Raw genomic sequence first — 22,600 nt, forward strand, 5'->3', positions numbered from 1 at the left:
GTAGAAGAATTTTCAGTTTCTTGTCCAAAAGACCACTAAACTCTTGGTGAAAATTTTTACTTGTGTTGCAGTTCAGTTTGATTTGAAACAAGAATTGATTCTTCTGATTCTACACGTGAGATAGATCGAGCAATAGAGTAGTTGTAGAACACAAAACCCTCACCTCCTCCTTTCCCTTCCTTGAGTCAGCTGGTTCGTGACAGCAAACAGCTGGAAGAACCATATTTACCCTCCACCAGAAGATCACTTCATAGTTGACAAAATTCCCCTTAAAAAAAGAATTGATCAATGCAGTAGTTCCTTCTCCCAGAGGCTTTTCCAACAGTGCTCTGTGAAACTTGAAAATCACACACGGTTATTTAAATTTAATTGCTAATTAGTTTAAGGCAATGCATAACCAAGGAAAAGGCCAAGAAAATGTTGAATGGATTTGGCAGTTTCACGTTGCATTTGGATCGTTAGCACTTCCTGACTGAAGACCTGTACAAACAAACTTGGGGCGAAGGAACCCACTGGCATCATTCATGGTGGGGATTAAACGCAAGTGGCTTGTGGGGCTGAGCCTGGGGCCCCATCTCCCAAGTGCTCTCACAGTGGGAGGAACTCACATCCTTTGGAAACTGCTGTTGATAATTACTACTTTGTAGGGCAGTGAGCTCACACTATTACACAAGATTAGTGCTGTGCTCCAAAGCTGGCAGATCATCTCTCCCGCACAGAGACTTGCCAGCTAGGAAAATAATGGGCATATTGCCACTTTAACAACTATCAGGAGAGCCCAAGTTAGTTTTTCTTCCCTTCGATGTATTCATGTTTGCAGGATCCGACTCCAGGCTGCCAGCCTAGGGCAGGGACACCAAAACAAACGTCTCTTTCTCCTTTAAAACAAAGCTGCTCTTTTCCTTTTGGTTGTTGGACTAAAAGACAACGGCAAAACCATAACCTCCTTTAAAACATAAATAAACAAGGACCGAGACCAGAGTAACCTGAAGCAAGTACCAGGATCAGAAGAGGGTATATCTCTACCTCGAAGTGAGGTCATGTGACCCGGCAATTTAAATAAAACAAAATTAAATACAACCGCCCTCCTTCCCCCCATGCCGCAGACTGCAAACAAATGCCTATTGTGACCAGAGCCATCTAGGGGAGAGAGGCATTTTAAAGTTACCAAATGTTTTGATTTCTCTAATAAGTAGTCCTCCTAAGCTCCTGGCAGATAACCATTTGACCTGTGTTCTGAAAGGCGGAGAGTTGGGGGCGGAGGTAAACCCAGAGTGGTTTATCTGAGTCCTTCATTTAGTGCAAAGGTGGTTTCTTATCAGCATATGTTTCAAAAGGGTAAGCAGTCCTCTAGGGTCGCTGTTTTCTCTTTGGAGTTTGCTTTTATCCTTGTATCCTTGGGTGGTTATCTGCTTACCCCTGGCATCCTGGCATCATCTGCATTTGGCCATGGGAAGAGCAGCAGTGGCCCTACCGGTTCCAGGTGATAAAAAGAGTTTGAACACAGAGAAGTCAGCTTTTAGTACAAGTGTCATGTTTTTATAACTAATCTACATAAGTTTTTAATTAAAAACAAACTAAATCACACGAAGACATTAACTTGTGTGCATATTGTTGTTCAATAGCTAAGTCATATCCCTGCTCCATGGACTACAGCAGACCAGGCTTCCCTGTCCTTCACTATCTCTTGGAGGTTACTCAAACCCATGTCCATTGAGCTGGTGATGCCATCCAACCATCTCATCCTCTGTCTCCCTTTTCTCCTCTTGCCCTCATTCTTTCCCAGCACATGGTCTTTTCGAATGAGTCAGCTTTTCACATCAGGTGTCTACAGTATTAGAGCTTCAGCTTCAGCATCAGTCCCTCCAATGAATATTCAGACTGATTTCCTTTAGGATTGACTGGTTTGATCTTGCAGTCCAAGGGACTCTCAAGAATCTTCTCCAGCACTACATTAAAAGCATCAGTTCTGCAGTGCTCAGCTTTCTTTATGGTCCAACTCTCACATCCATACGTGACTGCTGGAAAAACCATAGCTTTGACCATCCAGACCTTTGTTGGCAAAGTGATGTCTCTGCTTTTTAATATGCTGTGTAGGTTTGTCATAGCCTTTCTGCCAAGGAGCAATTGTCTTTTAATTTTGTGGCTGCAGTCATGGTCTGCAGTGATTTTGGAGCCCAAGAAAATAAAATCTGTCACCATTTTTACTTTTTCTTCATCTATTTGCCATGGAGTGATGGAACCAGATGCCATGATCTTAGTTTTTTGAATGTTGAGTTTTAAGCCAACCTTTTCACTCTCCTGTATAGGTGCTTATTTTTTATCTGCCCTGTTCTAAGGATTTTAGGTGGCTATTATAGATTTGGCTTGTTTCTGATGCAGTTTCACCATTGATGTAAGTTATCTGATAATTTAAAAAGCCCAAATAGTAAAAATAAACTATTGTAGTTGAATGTTTTTGTCAAGTAGAAAGTTTAGATTATAGCTACACTGGCCTGTAGCCAAATAGAATGTAATGGGATTGGTACTTACTGTTTAGTTGAGATCTATTTTTTAGAAAAGTGTTCTCTTCTTACTTTTCCTCACAAAACTGAAAGGACATAACACAGATAATTTTAATCTTTTTTTTTTTCCCATATAGAGTAAATAATCGTAGTTTTGGGGGGATTCTACTTTAACTGTGAATTAGTTGGTAATTCAAAATATAGTGATGGATGGATATCACCACCTAGTGGCCAGATAGTATTTTGCATGTCAAAACTTCGCACTCCCAGAACTGCACTTAAATTCCTGCAGGAGTAATATTCTCTGTGAGTTAAGTCCCTATAGCTTTAGGTTTTAAAATTCTAGTATGAATTGCATTATATTGTGAACTTGAAAGTTACATGTGATATGAGATGATTTTTCAAATACAGTTGAAGCTAACACATGAAGTCACATGCTTAGTAAAATCCTAGCAACTGAGGCAAATATTAGGACCAATCTTTCCTGTATCTTCACTTTATGCACAGTAATAACAGAGGAAAGTTTTCCTTGGCTGGTTCGCTTGGCGTGTGAACCTAGAGGATATTTTTGGTTTTATTATGAAAATTTTTTTACAGTGAATTAAATCAGCAGTGTTTGGGGAAAGGGAGACTAGGTAGAAAGTAGAGACTGGATTGTTCATGGAAAAAAAAAAAAAAAAACAACTCCAAATTATAACTTGAAGCCTTAATAAATTCTTCCAACAATTACAATAATATATTATATCATAGAATGACTTTACTGGACAAATGTCAAGAGTGGTTTTTATCAATGGAATGTATGTGATTAATTGTTTAAACATACTTGGCAAAACCCAAAGTAGTTCTAAAACACAAAGCCATTAAGATAATCTAAATTCCAGTGAATTTTAAAGAACAAAAGATTCAATCTAACTCAAGTGAAGCGGAAAAACTGTAGAAAAATATGTGTGTAGGTCCAAGGTCAGTGACAGAGGAGGCCCTTGGCAGATACAGATTCAAGATTTGCAGTTCAGATATACGTGGGAGATCTTGGGCTCCAAAACCACTGCAGATGGTGACTACAGCCATGAAATGGAAAGAGGCTTACTCCTTGAAAGAAAAGTAATGAACAACCTAGGCAGCATATTAAAAAGCAGAGACATTACTTTGCCAACAAAGGCATGTCTAGTCAAAGCTATGGTTTTCCAGTAGTCATGTATGGATGTGAAAGTTAGATTATAAAGAAAACTGAGCGCCAAAGAATTGATGCTTTTGAACTGTGGTGTTGGAGAAGACTCTTGAGAGTCCCTTGGACAGCAAGGAGATCCAACCAGTCCATCCTAAAGGAAATCAGTCCTGACTGTTCATTAGAAGGACTGATGCTGAAGCTGAAACTCCAATACTTTGGCCATCTGCTGTGAAGAACTGGCTCATTTGAAAATACCGTGATGCTGGGAAAGATTGAAGGCAGGAGGAGAAGGGGACGACAGAGGATGAGATGGTTGGGTGGCATCACTGACTCAATGGGCATGAGTTTGAGTAAACTCTGGGAGTCAGTGATGAACAGGGAGGCCTGGAGTGTTGCAGTCCATGGGGTCATAAAGAGTAGGACACGACTGAGTGACTGAACTGAACTGATGATATGAGAGAGCCTCAAGATCCATGACATGAAACAGTTTGTACTTTTTGCTCAAGCACAAATTCAAACTCTACCCAGGGCCTAGTGTGTAAATATTGTTTAGTTAGCTAACAAGTTTGTCCAAAGGACAGCTCTGTTTTCCCATCTCAAGGAGTCTGCTGCTGTTGATTCTGGTAGTCATTTAACCATTTTGGAATTTCTCTATCATCTTCATGGTGGGAACCTATCCACAGCACAGGTCTGCGTGAACAGGGGCACTCCCAAAGGTCTAGCCTAGATGCTGCCTTCCCTGAGGCCAAGAAATACTGTACTTGTAGGGGTGAATGTGTGTGTGTGTGTGTGTGTGTGTGTGTGTGATGGTAGTAAGTGTCAAATTTGTGTCACAGAAAGATGAACTTTAATTTCATTTAGTGTGTGAAAATATTTTTTTTTATTTCATTAGAGAAGAAAAGAAACCAAAAGATTTTAAACAGAGTGATTCTTTAGCAGAACCAATTTGTTTCCATTGATTATTCTTTGTAGTTATTTGACCAAATAAATCATAAAATCTCAATGAAAAGAATTTGAAATGGGTCAAATATTATGGAGAAGGGCTAGTTATCAACCAAGTTTTGATAAGGTCCATTGCTTTGAAAATGTCTTAGCTTTAAGATGCGGATAAAGGAATTTAAAAACAAAGCTCTTTCATGTTCCAGGAATTCTTTCTCTACTAGAGGCTGAAGCATGACCTTGTTATCTTCAGGGGTTTGATTTTTGAATTGGCTTTATCCTTTAAAGACAAAAGATTTCCTAGACAAAGTCTTCTCTAGTGGCTTAGACAGTAAAGAATCTGCCTGCAGTGCAGGAGATCTGGGTTCAATCCTTGGGCTGGGAAGATCCACTAGAGAAGGAAATGGCAACCGACACCAGTATTCTTGCCTGGAGAATTCCATGGACAGAAGAGCCTGGTAGGCTAAAAACAAAGATTATATTGGAATGTTGCATGTGAGGATGCGGAGAAGGCAGTGGCACCCCACTCCAGTACTCTTGCCTGGAAAATCCCATGGATGGAGGAGCCTGGTAGGCTGCAGTCCATGGGGTCGCTAAGAGTCGGACACAACTGAGCGACTTCACTTTCACTTTTCACTTTCATGCATTGGAGAAGGAAATGGCAACCCACTCCAGTGTTCCTGCCTGGAGAATCCCAGGGACGGCGGAGCCTGGTGGGCTGCCGTCTATGGGGTCACACAGAGTCGGACACGACTGAAGTGACTTAGCAGTAGCAGCATGTGAGGAGGAGAGTAAGTCATTCCACATTTCAAGAACCTTCCTTGATCCAGCCTTTTCTTTTCACCATCCAGCTGCTTGCCTATTTCCTCATAAATTGATCTGTTTATATCTGTGTCACATAAAGGACCAGCTGGGACGTGACTATCACAGAAGTAACTAATACTGGATGGTATGTTTCTTTTCTTGAACAGAAAGCAGTGCTCAAAGCTGAACCAAGCTAACTCCTGCTGTAAAGCAAAGCAAAATACCTGATTTATTTCTAAACCTTGTCTATTAATGAAATAATGCTTTTTGAAAAATTGAAGTATAGTGGATATACAATGTTGTGTTAGTTTCAGGTGTGTAGCAAAGTAATTCAGTTACATGTATGTGTGCATGTATTCTTTTCCATTATAGGTTCTTATAAGATATTGAATGTAGTTCCCTGTGCTATACAGTAGGTCTTTCTTGCTGTTTATCTATTTTAGTTATAGTAGTGTATATCTTTTAATCCTAAAGTCCTAATTTATTCCTCTCTACCTTTCCCCTTGAGTAGCCATAAGTTTCCCTTCTGTGTCTGTGAGTCTATGAATTATGCTTTTTAACCTTAGAAAAAAGACAGTGATCTATCTTTACTTAAGAAAAAAGTCAATTACTTACATTACAGTTTTATCCTCAGTTTATTTTGTTCATGCTCGTGATGCTAGTTATCTGCTGAGATTTCAGGGCCATTGATCATGGTGGTGTGTATTTTAAAGATAAAAGTCCGCTGGTATCTTTGAATGACAGTTCGGACTCCAAGACACTAAACAGTCAGAGTCACCTTGAAAGGATGTAAACCCTGACTGAGTTTAGTAGGTTTCTGGTAACTTTCAAAAGCAGAGACTCTAGCCCCATCCCAAAACACAGTACATACATTTTCCCTTCCAATATGTTGACTGAATCAAGATGGAAACTTTCAAAGAGCTGGGGAGGAGAGAATAACTCTTCAGCCACTCTGCTTGGGAGAACTAAGTCAAGTTCTTCTTAGATCTGTGGAACTGAATTCACTCTCCAAGGGTGGAGAATGTTTGCAGGCAGGGGAGTTTCATGTGCTCCAGGAGATCTGCAGGGTAATTCTCTGCTTTTATGTTCATTTAAGACAGGAATAAAATTTTGACAGTAAGATACAGGTTATTTGGAAAAAAATAATCTAAGCATTTGTAAAATTTGATAGATTCTGGTGAATAACTTCAATCAATATTAGGATTGATTCAGAATGAATTCTCTGGTTGTGGAGACATTCAATTGATAGAATGGTATGTGACTGTTGGATTTTGGCCAGGATTTTTAGAATCAGTGTATGTTTTTGGCAGCTACCTTGCTTGAATCTGATTGGGGGGAAAAGAAAGAGAAAACAGTAACTGAAAAGTTAATAAATTAAATTTAATTGAAATGGTTGTCTTTGGGGGCACATTTTCTTTTTGTACAGATGTGTAGAGGTGATCATTTAATTGGGACTCTAAAGTAACTTTTTCATACAGTATAGAGCATTAAGCAGCTCATACAAGGTTTAAATAATGGTATGGACCTAACAGAAGCAGAAGATATTAAGAAGAGATGGCAAGAATACACAGAAGAACTGTACAAAAAAGATCTTCACGACCCAGATAATCATGGTGGTGTGATCACTGACCTAGAGCCAGACATCCTGGAATGTGAAGTCAAGTGGGCCTTAGAAAGCATCACTACGAACAAAGCTAGTGGAGGTGATGGAATTACAGTTGAGCTATTCCAAATCCTGAAAGATGATGCTGTGAAAGTGCTGCACTCAATATGCTAGCAAATTTGGAAAACTCAGCAGTGGCCACAGAACTGGAAAAGGTCAGTTTTCATTCCAATCCCAAAGAAAGGCAATGCCAAAGAATGCTCAAACTACTGCACAATTGCACTCATCTCACACGCTAGGAAAGTAATGCTCAAAATTCTCCAAGCCAGGCTTCAGCAATATGTGAACTGTGAACTTCCATATGTTCAAGCTGGTTTTAGAAAAGACAGAGGAACCAGAGATCAAGTTGCTAACATCCGCTTTATCATGGAAAAAGCAAAAGAGTTCCAGAAAAACATCTATTTCTCCTTTATTGACTATGCCAAAGCCTTTGACTGTGTGGATCACAATCAACTGTGGAAAATTCTTCAAGAGATGGGAATACCAGACCACCTGACCTGCCTCTTGAGAAACCTGTATGCAGGTCAGGAAGCAACAGTTAGAACTGGACATGGAACAACAGACTGGTTCCAAATAGGAAAAGGAGTACGTCAAGGCTGTATATGGTCACCCTACTTATTTAACTTATATGCAGAGTACATCATGAGAAACGCTGGACTGGAAGAAACACAAGCTGTAATCAAGATTGCCGGGAGAAATATCAATAACCTCAGATATGCAGATGACACCACCCTTATGGCAGAAAGTGAAGAGGAACTAAAAAGCCTCTTGATGAAAGTGAAAGTGGAGAGTGAAAAAGTTGGCTTAAAGCTCAACATTCAGAAAACGAAGATCATGGCATCCGGTCCCATCACTTCATGGGAAATAGATGGGGAAACAGTGGAAACAGTGTCAGACTTTATTTTTCTGGGCTCCAAAATCACTGCAGATGGTGACTGCAGCCATGAAATTAAAAGACGCTTACTCCTTGGAAGGAAAGTTAAGACCAACCTAGATAGCATATTCAAAAGCAGAGACATTACTTTGCCAACAAAGGTTCGTCTAGTCAAGGCTATGGTTTTTCCTGTGGTCATGTATGGATGTGAGAGTTGGACTGTGAAGAAGGCTGAGCGCCAAAGAATTGATGCTTTTGAACTGTGGTGTTGGAGAAGACTCTTGAGAGTCCCTTGAACTGCAAGGAGATCCATTCTGAAGGAGATCAGGCCTGGGATTTCTTTGGAAGGAATGATGCTAAAGCTGAAACTCCAGTACTTTGGCCACCTCATGCAAAGAATTGACTCATTGGAAAAGACTCTGATGCTGGGAGGGATTGGGGGCAGGAGGAGAAGGGGACAACAGAGGATGAGATGGCTGGATGGCATCACTGACTCGATGGACGTGAGTCTCAGTGAACTCCGGGAGTCGGTGATGGACAGGGAGGCCTGGCGTGCTGCGATTCATGGGGTCGCAAAGAGTCGGACACGACTGAGCGACTGATCTGATCTGATCTGATCTGATAAAATGCAAGTCTATTACAGAACATGTAGAAAAGTTTACATCTGATCTGGCTTGCCATCAGCTGTGTGACTTTTATGTCATAATTTCCTCTGCCCTCAGAAGAGAATAAAAATGCAAAGTAATGTAGGGGCTTCTTTTCAGACACGGTATTGATCTAATTCTGGTCTCTATGGGAAAGAAAAAGAGTTCAAGGTTTAAAATGGTGAACATGAGTCTCTGAGACAGAAGCAGTCTCTGGTCAGCATTTATTTCTGTTTGCAATGTTAAGATGAATTCTCCCCAAACCATGCTGGTCTTTTGGGATAATTCTTAGTTTGTCCATCCAATCCTAGAAGAGGGTCAATCTGGGCTGGATCACCCAGAATGTTGGCTTATAATCCCAGTGAGGAGAAGATAATCCAGGTGAAAGTAGAGAATTTTTCTCTGCTTGATCCAAGAGTCTACACTTCTGTATGTATGAGTCACGGTCTATATGAACAAGGCTCAGTTACATTCTTATAACTCAGAACCGATTTCCTCACATTTAGCTTTAGTGGAAAAAAAAATACGTTATTAAACCTAAAATCAATGATTTATTTTTTCTACTCTTTCGTCCTATAAATGATATTAAATAAGGCTATAAAGAATTCAGAAGGATACAAAGAAAGTTGTTCAGAAAACTGCAGTTTCCTTTGCTAAGTCAGTTTGGCAGTAACATGGAGCAAAATCAAAGCATCCAAGCCAAAATAAATGTGCACAATGGAGCAATCAGATATGAGGTAATAGTGTGACATGCCTGTGGCTATCAGACATTCTTGTAAAAACCACAGACTTAAAATTTGGTCCTGCACCATTAAGCCACAGTTCTGCCAAGCAACAACACAGAACACGGGTTTTAAATCACTGTTGTGAGCCAAATGCAATTCCCACCCAAAACAATTAAATCTTTTACCAGAGGTCTGAGTCTGGGCAGCTTAAGGCCTGAGAATTGCTTTGGTGGCATGGAATCAGAATCTCATTTCAGTGTGAAAATGAGATGGTTATTGTTCAGATCAGGAGGAAATGTCAGCTGCAAAATACATGGCAGTTAAGGGACTTGGATGACTTGAAATGCTATTTCTTGAGGTTAGATTAAAAAAGGGCTAGCTGAGAAATTGGTAAGTTCTTTCTGATCACTGCATAGATCATTTTATACTGTTCATTTTTACTAATTACAGAAGTAATTCATACTTACTCAAGGCAAGTTGTCAAACCTGTAAGAATATGTAGAATAAAATATTACCTTAATCTCATAGCACTGGGTATAAACTTTATATATGACATTTGATCACATATTTTTCTTTGATCCTTTATATGCACGCATACAAACAGCTACATCTGAGAGTATGTGTAAAATTTGGATCATTGTATATTTTTAGTACTTTGATTTTTAACTTAACACTTCTTTTAGTATCTTCCATCTTCCTGTATAGTCCTCAATAACAAGATATTTAATGCTTATATAATATCCCATTTGTCTGGCTGTACCCAAGATTTACTAAATATATGTTTGCTCTATATATTTTTCCCACTTACTACTAGTGTAAGTAATATTTTAGATAAAATGTTCACACCTCTGGTTATTTTTTAGGATAACCCTTTAGAAGTAGAATTACGAGGTCCAGTGTTGAGAACTGTTTAAGACTCTTGGTGTGCATTGCCAACCGTTTCCCAGAATGGTTATTTAACTCTGCTGACTTTGTGATTGTTTTGCTTACGGTTACCAGGGGGAAGCAACATCTTCAATCAGGGGCCAGCCATAGCTCCTGAGGATACAGGCACTGAGGATACAGGAGTAAACAAAAGAAACCCAAACTCCTGTCCTTAATGAGCTTACACTCTGCTAAGGAGAAAAAAATGCAATAAGTAAATAAGATGCATAGGATATTAGAAGGTAATCAGTGTTATGAGGAAAAATAGAGCAAAGAAGGGAGACGAACAGTATGGGAGGGACAAGGAGAGGGGAGCATTGCACAGTGTACACATGTGTTGGGATACTGGAAAATTTTCCACCTTTGAGGACATTCACTGGTTTCCTGGAAACGGTTAGTTAGAAAGTAAACTAGAAAATATTGAGCTCCAAGTTAAGTATATGAGGAACTCTGGAATCTTTCACCATAAAAGTATTAAATGTAGATCTTTATTAGTTTTAGGGGATTCTTATTCTTTTACTTATTAATTTTTTATTTTATCCTGCTTTAATTCATCTATAAAGACAGTTTAGTTATACAGCAGCAGGACAAATGTGACATTTCTATCTGCAATGTTGCTCCATTTCCTTTTCCATTAGCAGATAGCAAAAAAAAAAAAAACAAAAAAAAAAACACAGAGGGTAAGAGATAATAAGGAAAGAAAAATAAAGAAATAATTAGAAACCCAGGTCAGATCAAACGTCAGTTCCTTGTTGCAGGAAAACCTGCCAGGCAGAGTGGCTTGGTGTGTATGTTCCTCTAAGCGTCTTTCCAAGGGTCACCTAGTGGGTAACTCGGTGGTACCCTCCAGGCTAAGAGAATGGATTTAAATCCATGTAATTTCTGGATTTCCACAGGAGAAATAAAAACATCCTTAATTCTGTGTTTTGGGGGAAAAAAATCTTTACTAACCTCCCCTTAATTCTTTGCAGTTGTATCACTTTTCAGAGACGCTTTTTTACATAGCAGAGGTCTCTTGTCTCCTATTTTAATTTTCACATGATTGATGTGTATTTCAAAGCAAAGTTAAGCAAAGAGATTGAAAGAAAAGTAGAAGATTTCTTAATCGTCTACCTTTCAAACTTAAGGTCTTCATCTCACAAGTTATTTTTCAAAGATCTAGGTTGTTTCACTATAAAGTTTTAAAAACCACATTTTTTTTTCCTGAGGATAAAGGAAAATTCGAACCATTTTCTAGTAAATTTACTATACATTTTTTTAAAACATAAAAATAGCTTTTGGAAATAACAGCTCTTGGCATGCTCTGAATTGGGAACAATTGCCTTCAGTCATATTCAGTTCTTTCTTCTCTTTTTTCAAATAGAATCTAATTCATTGTTGCAACCACAGACTTATTTTTCCCCCTTTTTTAAAATTTTTATTGGAGTATAGTTGATTTACAATGTTGTTAGTTTCTGCTATACAGCAAAGTGAATCAGATATATATATATACACACACACATACACACACACACATGCTCTTTATATATATATATATATATATATATATATACACACACACACACACACACACACACACACACGCTCTTTTTAAGATTGTTTACCCACAGAGGTCATTACAGAGTATTGAGTAGAGTTCCCTGTGCTGTACAGTAGGTTCTTATTAGTTATCTATTTTATGTATAGTATCTATTTCATGTATAGTTATCTATTTTATATATATATATATCAATCCCAACCTCTCAATTTCTCTCTCCCTCCTTTCTTCTCCCCTTGGTAACCATAAGTTTGTTTTCTACACACAAACTTATTAAATTTAATTCAAGGTGCATGCATGCTAAGTCACTTCAGTCATGTCTGACTTTTTGCAACCCAGTAGACTGGAGTCTGCCAGGCTCCTCTGTCCATTGGATTCTCCAGGCAAGAATACTGTAGTGAGTTGCCATGCCTTTCTCCAGGGGATCGTCCCAACCCAGGGATCAAACCTGTGTCTTTTACATCTCCTGCATTGGTAGGCAGATTTTACCACTAAAAATTAATTTTAAATTTAATTCAAGAAAAGATTAATAAATCTGTATGCCCAGAGAGATGTCATATTTGCCATTGTCCCATAAATCTGAATCTATATTCCTTTCAGATGAAGGAAATGTGTCTCCACCAGTCTGGTCAACATTAGATGTGATGTAAAAGCTGACAGTAAGCAAAGCATATTGGGAAAGCAGTACCCAAGTCGAGTCAGACAGACCTGAACAAACTTGTCCCATATCACATTCTAGTTAAGAGTCTGGCAGCTGGGAAACTGCTTTCTTATTTATAGTGCAATATTATTTTCATCTCACTAAAGTTTGTTACTTTTGAATAGGCATAAGGACTATGTTTTTCATGTAATTGTTGCTTGATATGGAGGCTACATTTTAAGGTGACAAAAAATTGAATGTAAACCAAAAAGTTCTGGGTGTTTAACATTTCTAAGGTCCAAGTTATTCCCAGTCTTGCTGGATCATTGTAAGAGATAATGCATACGAAGTACCTAGAATAGGGTTTCATCTATTATTGGTGCTAAAATAAAAGGCAAATATCACTGTTCAGTTCAGTTTAGTTGCTCAGTCGTGTTTGACCCTTTGCGACCCCATGGTCTGCAGCATGCTAGGCTTCCCTGTCCATCACCAACTGGACAGGTTGCCATTCAATAATCTCATCCTCTGTCATCCCCTTCTCCTCCTGTCTTCAATCTTTCCCAGCATCAAGGTCTTTTCCAATGAGTCAGGTCTTCACATTGGGTGGCCAAAGTACTGGAGTTTCAGCTTCAGCACCAGTCCTTCTAATGAATATTCAGGACTTATTTCCTTTAGGATTGACTGGTTTGATCTCCTCGTGTTCCAAGGGACTCTCAGGAATCTCCTCCAACACCACAGTTCGAAAGTATCAATTCTTTGGTGCTCAGTTTTCTTTTAGTCCAATTCTTACATCCATTCGTGACTACTGGAAAAACCATAGCTTTGACTAGACTGACCTTTGTTGGCAAAGTAATTTCTATGCTGTCTAGGTTGGTCATAGCTTCTCTTCCAAGGAGCAAGCATCTTTTAATTTCATGGCTGCAGTCACCATTTGCAGTGATTTTGGAGCCCCCAAAAGTAAAGTCTGTCACTGTTTCCATTGTTTTCCCATCTATTTGCCATGAAGTGATGGGACCAGGTGCCATGATCTTAGTTTTTTGAATGTTCAGCTTTAAGCCAACTTTTTTTTTTTTAATTTTATTTTTAAACTTTACATAATTGTATTAGTTTTGCCAAATATCAAAATGAATCCATCACAGCACATACATGTGCTCCCCATCCTGAACCCTCCTCCCTCCTCCTTCCCCATACCATCCCTCTGGGTCATCCCAGTGCACTAGCCCCAAACTTTTTCACTCTCCTCTTTCACTTTCATCAAGAGGCTCTTTAGTTCTTCTTCACTTTCTGCCAAAAGAGTGGTGTCATCTGCATATCTAAGGTTATTGATTTTTTTCCCATCAATCTTGATTCCACCTTGTGCTTCATCCAGTCTGGCATTTCTCATGATGCACTCTGCATATAACTTAAATAAGCAGGGTGACAATATATAGCCTTGAAGTACTCCTTTCCCAATTTGGAACCGGTCTGTTGTTCCATGTTCCAAGTATCGCTGCTGCTGCTGCTAAGTCGCTTCAGTCGAGTCCGACTCTGTGCGACCCCATAGACGGCAGCCCAACAGGCTCCCCGTCCCTGGGATTCTCCAGGCAAGAATACCGGAGTGGGTTGCCATTTCCTTCTCCAATGCATGAAAGTGAAAAGTGAAACTAGTGGAAGGCTTTAAAAGATATTTCTGGTTACATGTCATTGCTCAAACCAGAGAATCAATAGGAATTATCTAAAGATATAAAGGCAACCAGTAGAAAAACATCAGATCAATAAAATTCTTTTTAATTATCTGAACATTCATTTAAAAAACATTTTTAGTAAGATGTATTTTAAAAGCATTATCTTGTATATCAATATACACAAATGTGATAAATGTTCCTATTAAAGAAACTTGCAGATCGGATCATAAAGCAAACACAACTGTATGGTGTACATGAGAATCATATCTAAAGCAGAATTACTCAGGGAAGTTGAGTGTAAAATGATGGGCATAGGTATATTAGATAAATAAAGAACAAATATAGCAATTTACATATATATCAATATATCAAAGAATTTGGATAAAACAATTTAATTCAATAAGACAAAGAAAGCTACTTTATAGTGATAAAAATATAAATGAAGGACTGAACCTTTTATCACACTATAATCACAACTACATAACAGTATATGTACACATAGAGTCTGGAAGGAAACATGTAGATCAGAGTGCCGAGTTTATGATTTTTGTCTCTAGTTGTTGCACTGCCATTAATGTTGTTACAGTTAACAATAATGCCATGGTTAAAATTCTTAAAATGAGCATTGATTTCATATTTAGAAATCTAGGACACACACGTGCACACTAAGTCATTTCAGTTGTGTCTGACTCTTTGCAACACTGCGGACAGTAGCCCGCCAGGCTCCTCTGTCCGTGGGATCCTCCAGGCAAGAATACTGGAGTGGGTTGCTATGCCCTCTTCCAGGGGATCTTCTTGACCCAGGGATTGAACCCGCATCTCTTGTCTCCTATATTGGCAGCAGAGTTCTTTACCACTAGCACCACTGGGAAGCACTATTAATAGCACCAAGTTCCTTAGATATATCTCATTGTCAAAGGAAAAAATATGCATATTTCTTGAAGAGAGACTTGGAGATAACACATATTTTCCACTCAAAGTGTAAAAATCTTTACCACCAAAATTATTTGAGCTAAATTGTTCAACAGGAATTGCTGAGCCCATTCTAATTCAATTGTGCTGTGATGGAGCCATCGCTTTTATAGTATGCTTCAACAGTTATCTTTCCCTGCATTTTTACAGCAATATGAGAACTGGAGGCCGAACCAACCAGACAGCTTCTTTTCTACTGGAGAAGATTGTGTTGTGATTATATGGCATGAGAATGGCCAGTGGAATGATGTTCCCTGCAATTACCATCTCACCTACACCTGCAAGAAAGGAACAGGTAATGATTAACCCATCAGTAAGGTATACTTAATCTGCATTTCAGTTATCAAGTAAATTCAGGAAGAATAAACGTCATTCTTTGAGACATAAGCTGGATGTCATATACAGCATCCTTATTGCTCTGGAACAGTTTACTTTCTCAATTTAATTGAAAAGTTTGTTTTCAGTAATGTCTTCATTTTAGATTTCAAGTGCTTAAGATAATAATGTAGCATTTATGTAAAAAAAAAAACTACCTGTCAGTATTTTTAAGAAAAACAACTGTCAGCCCCAAGGGCCCACAAATCTGTTAATTTTGATGAGGAAAGCATTAAAAAAAATTAGTTATCAAAAATAAAAAACTGGGATATACCATAAGATAATGTGAATTATTTTTTACTTAAAAATAAAAAAGACCACTTGGTGCCATTTGGCCCTAATTTGGTTCAAATTTATCAGTGGCTTACAGTACTGCAGCTAAACAACACTGCCTGCCTTGGTGGGGGCTGTGGTCCCCACCTCATTGTGCTCCTCATTCGGACTTTCCCTCCTTTCTGGTTAAGCTCCTGGTCTTTATAGGCATTTGAGTTTTTCAATCAGTCCCTTAGAAGCTCAATCTATGCTCATAAACCACAAAACAAAAATACCATCCCTATATCTATTATGACTATTTTCAAGAAGTGATAAAACAAAAACATTTATAATATAAATTCTAGAATGAGGAGAATTGCTTAGTTGACATTAACAGATAAAATTAATGAAGCTGATTTTTCAGCATTTATCATTGACCAATATGTTTGAATTCTAAGCCATACTATGTAGATTTCTTCCTTAAAAAAAAACAACAAGAATTGCATCACAATTTTTAAACCTGGTTACAATTGATAATGGTGTTAGAACATGCATATTTAACTTCTAGACCCAGATTTTACCCACCTCAATTAAGAGTACAAAGCACAAATGCAAAATATAAAATCCATTTGACTTATTTTTTAATATAAAAATGATAAAACAAAAAATATATACTCTATAGATATTTTAGAAAAGACTTAAACACCAGTGAGAAATTCTGTTAAAACACAGAGAACAGTAATTTACACAAAGCTGAGTCGAAACTCAGTATCTGTGATTATTTCACTCTGCTATTCTCTTCTCTGAAACAGAATTTATTCTGAATATCCTTTCTGTGTGAGCAGCTTTCCTGACTATGTATGTTACTTTAGCACTTAAGCCTGTGAAAACAGCAAATCAAGTTATTTGCTGTTTTCCCTGCTGTTTCCCTGTTGTTCCCTAGTGTGAGAAGTCCTTAGTGAACTGTCTGTCTTTATCCAAATGTCATGTTTGCCTTCTTAGATCTCCAAATGCCCCCAGAGTCATACTTTTCGGTTTATGACGCAAACGTTCTTTTATCTCCAGTGTTGTTTCTTCCTATACTGGGGTATGTTACAGCAGCACTACTGACACTCTGGGCCCGACAGCCCTTGGTTGCGGGGGCTGTTCTGTGCCTTGCAGAGCGTTTGGCATCATCTCTGCCCTCTGTGGCCTCCAAAGTGGCTCAGTGGTAAAGAATTCACCTGCCAGTGCAGGAGATGCAAGAGGCATGGGTTCGCTCCCTGGGTCAGGTATACCCCCTGGAGGAGGAAATGGCAACCCACTCCAGTTATTCTTGCCTGGAAAATCCCGCGGACAGAGGAGCCTGGTGGACTATAGCTCATGGGATCGCAAAGAGTCTGATACAACTAAGCAACTGAACACGCAACACTTCCCTCTATGCACTGAATGCCAGAGGCATTCTCCCCCACTCTCCATCCTCCTCCTCTGCTTTGTGACAGCCATCCACGTCTCTAGCCATTGCCAACTATCCCTGGGGAAGCGGGAAGAGGAAGAAAACTGCCCCCGGTTGAAAACCACTGGCCTAGATCTAAAAAGGATTCACAAAAGCAGCATCATGGTATACATTTCCCAATGGGGAAAGATTTACAAAACATTAGGTCTACCTCGTTAAACGAGGAAGAAACCAAAACAAAACAATTCATATATTTTATCTCCCTACTGTCTGATTTTTATTTATGTAAACTTAATTCTTTGTTAATCTTTACCCTGGGGAATTTTATGAATTTTATAAATATCTATATAGACTCATTTCTCTTTACAGATAATTTATACATCTTTACAGACCTAGGTAGTTTTAATTAATTACAAAGAAGAATTACATTATTTACAAAAGACATTAAAAAAAACAAACCTTAGTACGTGCCATTCATGCATCTTTGGAGCGTTCTGCAGGTTTTTTCCAATCCCATCCATTTATCTCCAAATCCAACCACAGATAATGACTTAATTCCCTTACTTTTCTCTTAAAAATGGTCACTTATGCTTGTATCTGTAAGCAAATTGTTTGGTTCTGCACATTTTTGAACTTTAAGTTTGTATTTTGTGCCTTGCTCTTTTTGTTCAGCATTATGTTTGTCAGATTAATCCACGTCATCGATGCATGTAGCTGTATTTCTTCATTGTTGCTGCTGTGTAGTATTACATTGTATGACTATATAACATTTTATTTATCAGTTCTATAAGTGGACATTTGGGTTATAGTCAGTGTTTTTGCAATTATAAACAATGTCACTATGCATATTCTTGAACTTGTTTGTGGTAGATCTCTGCAAGTTTCCATAGAGTGTTTCTCCAGGAGTGAACTGCTGAGTCATAGGATATATATACCATCAAATTTACTAGAAAATGCCAAATTATTTTCCAAAGTGGTTGTACCAATTTGCACTCCCACCAGCAATGTGTGAGGGGTCCTGTTACTCCACATCTTCTCCAACATTTGATCTTATCGGACTTTGAAATTTTTGCCAGTCTGGTGGGTATAAAATGTTATCTCTTCTGATTTAACTTGCATTGTCTTGGATGATTCTTCTTGGAAATCTTTTCATATATGCATAGCTCTTCTTTTGTAAGCTATCTGCTCATTTCTATTGCTTATTTTGAAAGATTGATTGCTTCTCTTATATATATTGATCTGCAGGAGTTTGTGTTTTTTTTGTATTTTGTTTTTGTTTTTAATGTCCTAGTTTCTAATCCCCTGATAATTGTATGTTGCAAATATCTACTCCTAGTTTGTAGCTTTTCTTTACCCTACGGCATTTTTTGATAAATAGAGTTGTTTATTTTGTTGAGTTTTCTTTTATGCTTTAAGCCTTTTTGTGTCTTAAGAAATTCTTACCTACCCTAACATTGGAAAGATATCCTATGTTGTTTGCTAAATGCTTTATAGTTTTATCTTTTACATTTATGTATGTGTACCATCTAGAATTGATCTCCCATGGACTCTCTGAGGTAGGGAACCAAAATTTTTTCCATATGAATACCCAATTGTCCAAATGAAAAAAAACTACCTTTTCGCTACTGCTCTGCCATGTTGCTCTGTCAAATATCAAGCATATATATGTGTATCTATTTCTAGTCTATTTGCCTTTCCTTGCCAATACCACACTCCTTGAATTATTTTAACTTCAAAATAAGTCTTCGTTTATAGTTTTGGAAGAAATCTATACATTGCTTTCCTCTCAAATTTAAAGACAACTTTTAATTTGCCAGAATCAAGTATGAGTTATCTAACTGATATCATTGCTATCTCATTCTGATACTTACTGGTGTCTGGGCCCTAGTGTAGACTTTCCATATTACAATAAAAGAAGTGTAGATATGCAGATGGGGGTTATCATTGAACTATATATAGTGTAGACTATTAATTGAAAATAACATATTATTATAGAATTCTCAGTTTACCTTCTAGGAATTTGTGAAAAGGAACTATATGCATAAATACTTCTAATTTCTTAGTTTTAGATAGCAGGATTTTATAAACTATTTTTAGGTTATGGCTATCTGAGACACAATTTCTTATGTGAATGAAAAAAATATGCCTGGATTGTGTTTTATTAAAGACAATTTTTGCTATAGGGTCAATACTTTCTAACTTGTTTTGTTAGGCAGAAGTAAATTAAAGAGCTAAATATTTAAGTTAAACCTGCATTTGTCACTGCAAAAGAATCTGGTTGTAAACAGCCTTCTGGATATGTACATAAATTTAACATTCGCAACCATTTAATAGTCTTCCCAGGTAGCGCTAGCGGTAAAGAACCCGACTGCCAATGCAGGAGACATAAGAGACACACGGGTTCAATCCCTGAGTCAGGAAGATCCCCTGGAGGAGGGCATGGCGATCCACACTAGTATTCTTGCCTGGTTATTTTAGGATGTTGACATCTAAACCTCTTGGTTCCGAGGTTTCTGGTAATCATTCTCCCATTGAAGATTTGCATTATTTCATGAGAGACTATGGCATACCCTTGTAGGCCTTGTGATGGCATTCTTAAAGTAAACTATGGGTAGGAAATGTCATTCAGGGGAATTATATTGAAGTTAAGTTATATTTTTATTAGAACTATATAGCAAAACACAATCACTTAGAGTTAAATTAGTATATTTTTAAAGCAAGTACGCTGATATGAGTAAAATTACAAATTAATACAAATGTTGTTGAATCAACTTTCCTACCTTCTTGAATTTCAAAATTACAAAGTTTTTTTTACTGTTATTTCCTTTTTACTATTTCTATCATCACTAAGTTTGTTGCTATTCAGAGTTTTTTATTGTAGGTTAAAAATGATGGTTATATATTCTAAGATTTACCTTTACTTACCTTTCTTAAGAGTTGAAATTTATATATATAAGGTAATTACAAAACTGAGGCATGAATACTATGTCCTGACTTGCTCTCTGTCTCCATAGAGAAGACAGAAAGAACAAATAAACATAATTGAACCTGGATGTATTTTATTTACACTGAAAAGTCCATATTTTAGAGCTATGTTGTTATTATACATTGTAAATTTTTTCAGAGAAATGGAAATAATAATTGTTAGAAATCTATTATTATTTGAAGTGAAAAGTGAAAGTGAAAGTCACTCAGTCGTGTCCTACTCTTTGCGACCCTATGGACTATACAGTCCATGGAATTCTCCAGGTTGGAATACTGGAGTAGGTAGCCTTTCCTTCTCCAGGGGGATTTCCCAACCCAGGGATCGAACCCAGGTCCCGCATTGTGGTCATATCCTTTACCAGCTGAGCTGCAAGGGTAGCCTGTTTGAAGTGAAGGTGAGTGGTAAATAAAACCACTGGGATAGAGGCAAAACCAATAGGCCACATAGTAACATGAGACAGATGCCTTTTAATTTGGAATTTTTTCAGAAAAGTAGCTCTTCCAAACGGACAAATGAATGTATAACCACATGCCTTATGGTTCCTTTAAAAAAAAACAAACACACACACACAATTCAAGATGACAGAATCTGAGATTCAAACCAGGCCCAAAGCCTCAATGTTTCATTTTGTCTTGAAATTTGTCAATTTCTTAGTCTAAATGATTACTGAAGGTACTTGATTGGGTAAAATAAAGAAGGAAAGAAAAAAAAAGAAGAGTGTCTTATACTAACAGAAATATTTAGATTATTTGGAAATAACCCAATTTACTTTTCTTTAGTTGCTTGCGGCCAGCCCCCTGTTGTAGAAAATGCCAAGACCTTTGGAAAGATGAAACCTCGTTATGAAATCAACTCCTTGATTAGATATCACTGCAAAGATGGTTTCATTCAACGCCACCTTCCAACTATCCGTTGCCTAGGAAATGGAAGATGGGCTATGCCTAAAATTACCTGCCTGAACCGTAAGTGGTCCTTTAGAAAGAATGGACAACCATGCTATAACAAGTACTAGACACCCTCATTTTACGGCTACGGTATTGGTAGTTTAGGGTATGGAGCAAGTAATATTATTGTGTTTTCTTTTCTTTCTTTCTTTCCTTCCATGTAGCATCTGCATACCAAAGGACTTATTCTAAGAAATATTTTAAAAATTCCTCATCAGCAAAGGACAATTCAATAAATACATCAAAACATGATCACCGTTGGAGCCGAAGGTGGCAAGAATCAAGGCGCTGATCCCTAAAATGGCATACACATGTTTTCATCATTTCAGCCAAAGTCCTAACTTCCTGTGCCTTTCCTATCACCTAGAGAAGTATTATCAGTTGGTTTGGATTTTTGGAACACCATCCAGTCCAGTCATTTTGGGTTGCCGTGCTCCCAAAACATTTTAAATCAAAGTATTGGCATTCAAAAAGAAAGCAAACAAAAGAAAGGAAAATGAGAGCAGAATGGAACCATTTCCAGCCTAATTTCTTTAGTTTTCTATTTGCCTCCAGTGCAGACCATTTTATAATGTATACCAGCCTACTGTACTATTTAAAAAGCTCCATTTCAGCACCAATGGCAATGTAAATAAGATGATTTAATGTTGATTTTAATCCTGTATATAAAATAAAAAGTCACTGAGTTCAAGCATATTTAATGATGATTACGGAGCCTTAGAGGTCTTTAATCATTGGTTCGGCTGCTTTTTGTAGTTTGTTTAGGCTGGAAATGGTTTTCCCTGCTCTTTGTCAGCAAGACTGAAGACAGCTTTTGCTGGACAATTAACAAACACAAAATTTTGTAGGTCACTGTCCCATCTCCACCACAGGTACAGTTGGCTTCCATGTGATGCTGAAGCCTGGCTAATGGGATCCCAACGAAACTAGAGACTGCAACATGGAACTCTTTATTTTATATTATTTTTTTTTTGCTGCGTTCCTTTTTTTTTCACTTACAAGAAAGGCCTGAATGGAGGACTTTTCTATGACCAGGAGCATTTTCTAGGGGTCAAAGTGCTAATTATTAACTCAACTGGGTCTCCTTTTTAATGGCTTTCTTAACACTAACTTGCAAGATTACAGATCAACACATTTCAAATGGATATAGACCTGGGGTTCTGGAGGGAGGGGGTTTGTTAAAACAACACACATTCAAAGAAAGAAATTTTGTATATATAACCATTTTAATCTTTTATAAAGTTTTGAATGTTCATGTATGAATGCTGCAGCTGTGAAGCATACATAAATAAATGAAGTAAGCCATACTGATTTAATTTATTGGATGTTATTTTCCCTCAAACCTGAACATTGACGTAGTTGGTAGTTATTTTTCGGTTTTAGCCTTTATATTTCCCTCACAGTTTGGAATCGTATAATCTAGGTACTCTGTCCCTGATTAAATAATGTGATGGATAGAATGCATTAAGTGTTTTATTATAAAGAAGAGTGGAAAAGTGTCTAGCTTTCAGCAAATGGTGTTTGCCCATTCTAAGCAAGGAGCACATATA

General features: G+C 37.7%; 1 protein-coding gene across 4 annotated transcripts in view; it reads left to right on the forward strand.

Moving 5' to 3' along the window:
• VCAN (versican) overlaps positions 1-22,357 on the forward strand; it is a 120,555-nt gene extending 98,198 nt beyond the window's left edge. For all 4 annotated transcript variants that reach the window (XM_019965391.2, XM_019965393.2, XM_019965392.2 and 1 more), the window contains 3 exons: positions 15,209-15,353; positions 20,886-21,068; positions 21,215-22,357. In XM_019965391.2, the coding sequence (XP_019820950.2) occupies positions 15,209-15,353; positions 20,886-21,068; positions 21,215-21,342 (456 nt within the window). In that variant the 3' untranslated portion in view covers positions 21,343-22,357. The remainder of the gene's footprint in view (positions 1-15,208; positions 15,354-20,885; positions 21,069-21,214) is intronic.
• The last annotated feature ends 243 nt before the right edge of the window (positions 22,358-22,600 follow it).

The sequence above is a fragment of the Bos indicus genome, chromosome 7 (assembly GCF_029378745.1).
Source record: "Bos indicus isolate NIAB-ARS_2022 breed Sahiwal x Tharparkar chromosome 7, NIAB-ARS_B.indTharparkar_mat_pri_1.0, whole genome shotgun sequence".
In the NCBI taxonomy this organism is placed as follows: domain Eukaryota; kingdom Metazoa; phylum Chordata; class Mammalia; order Artiodactyla; family Bovidae; genus Bos; species Bos indicus.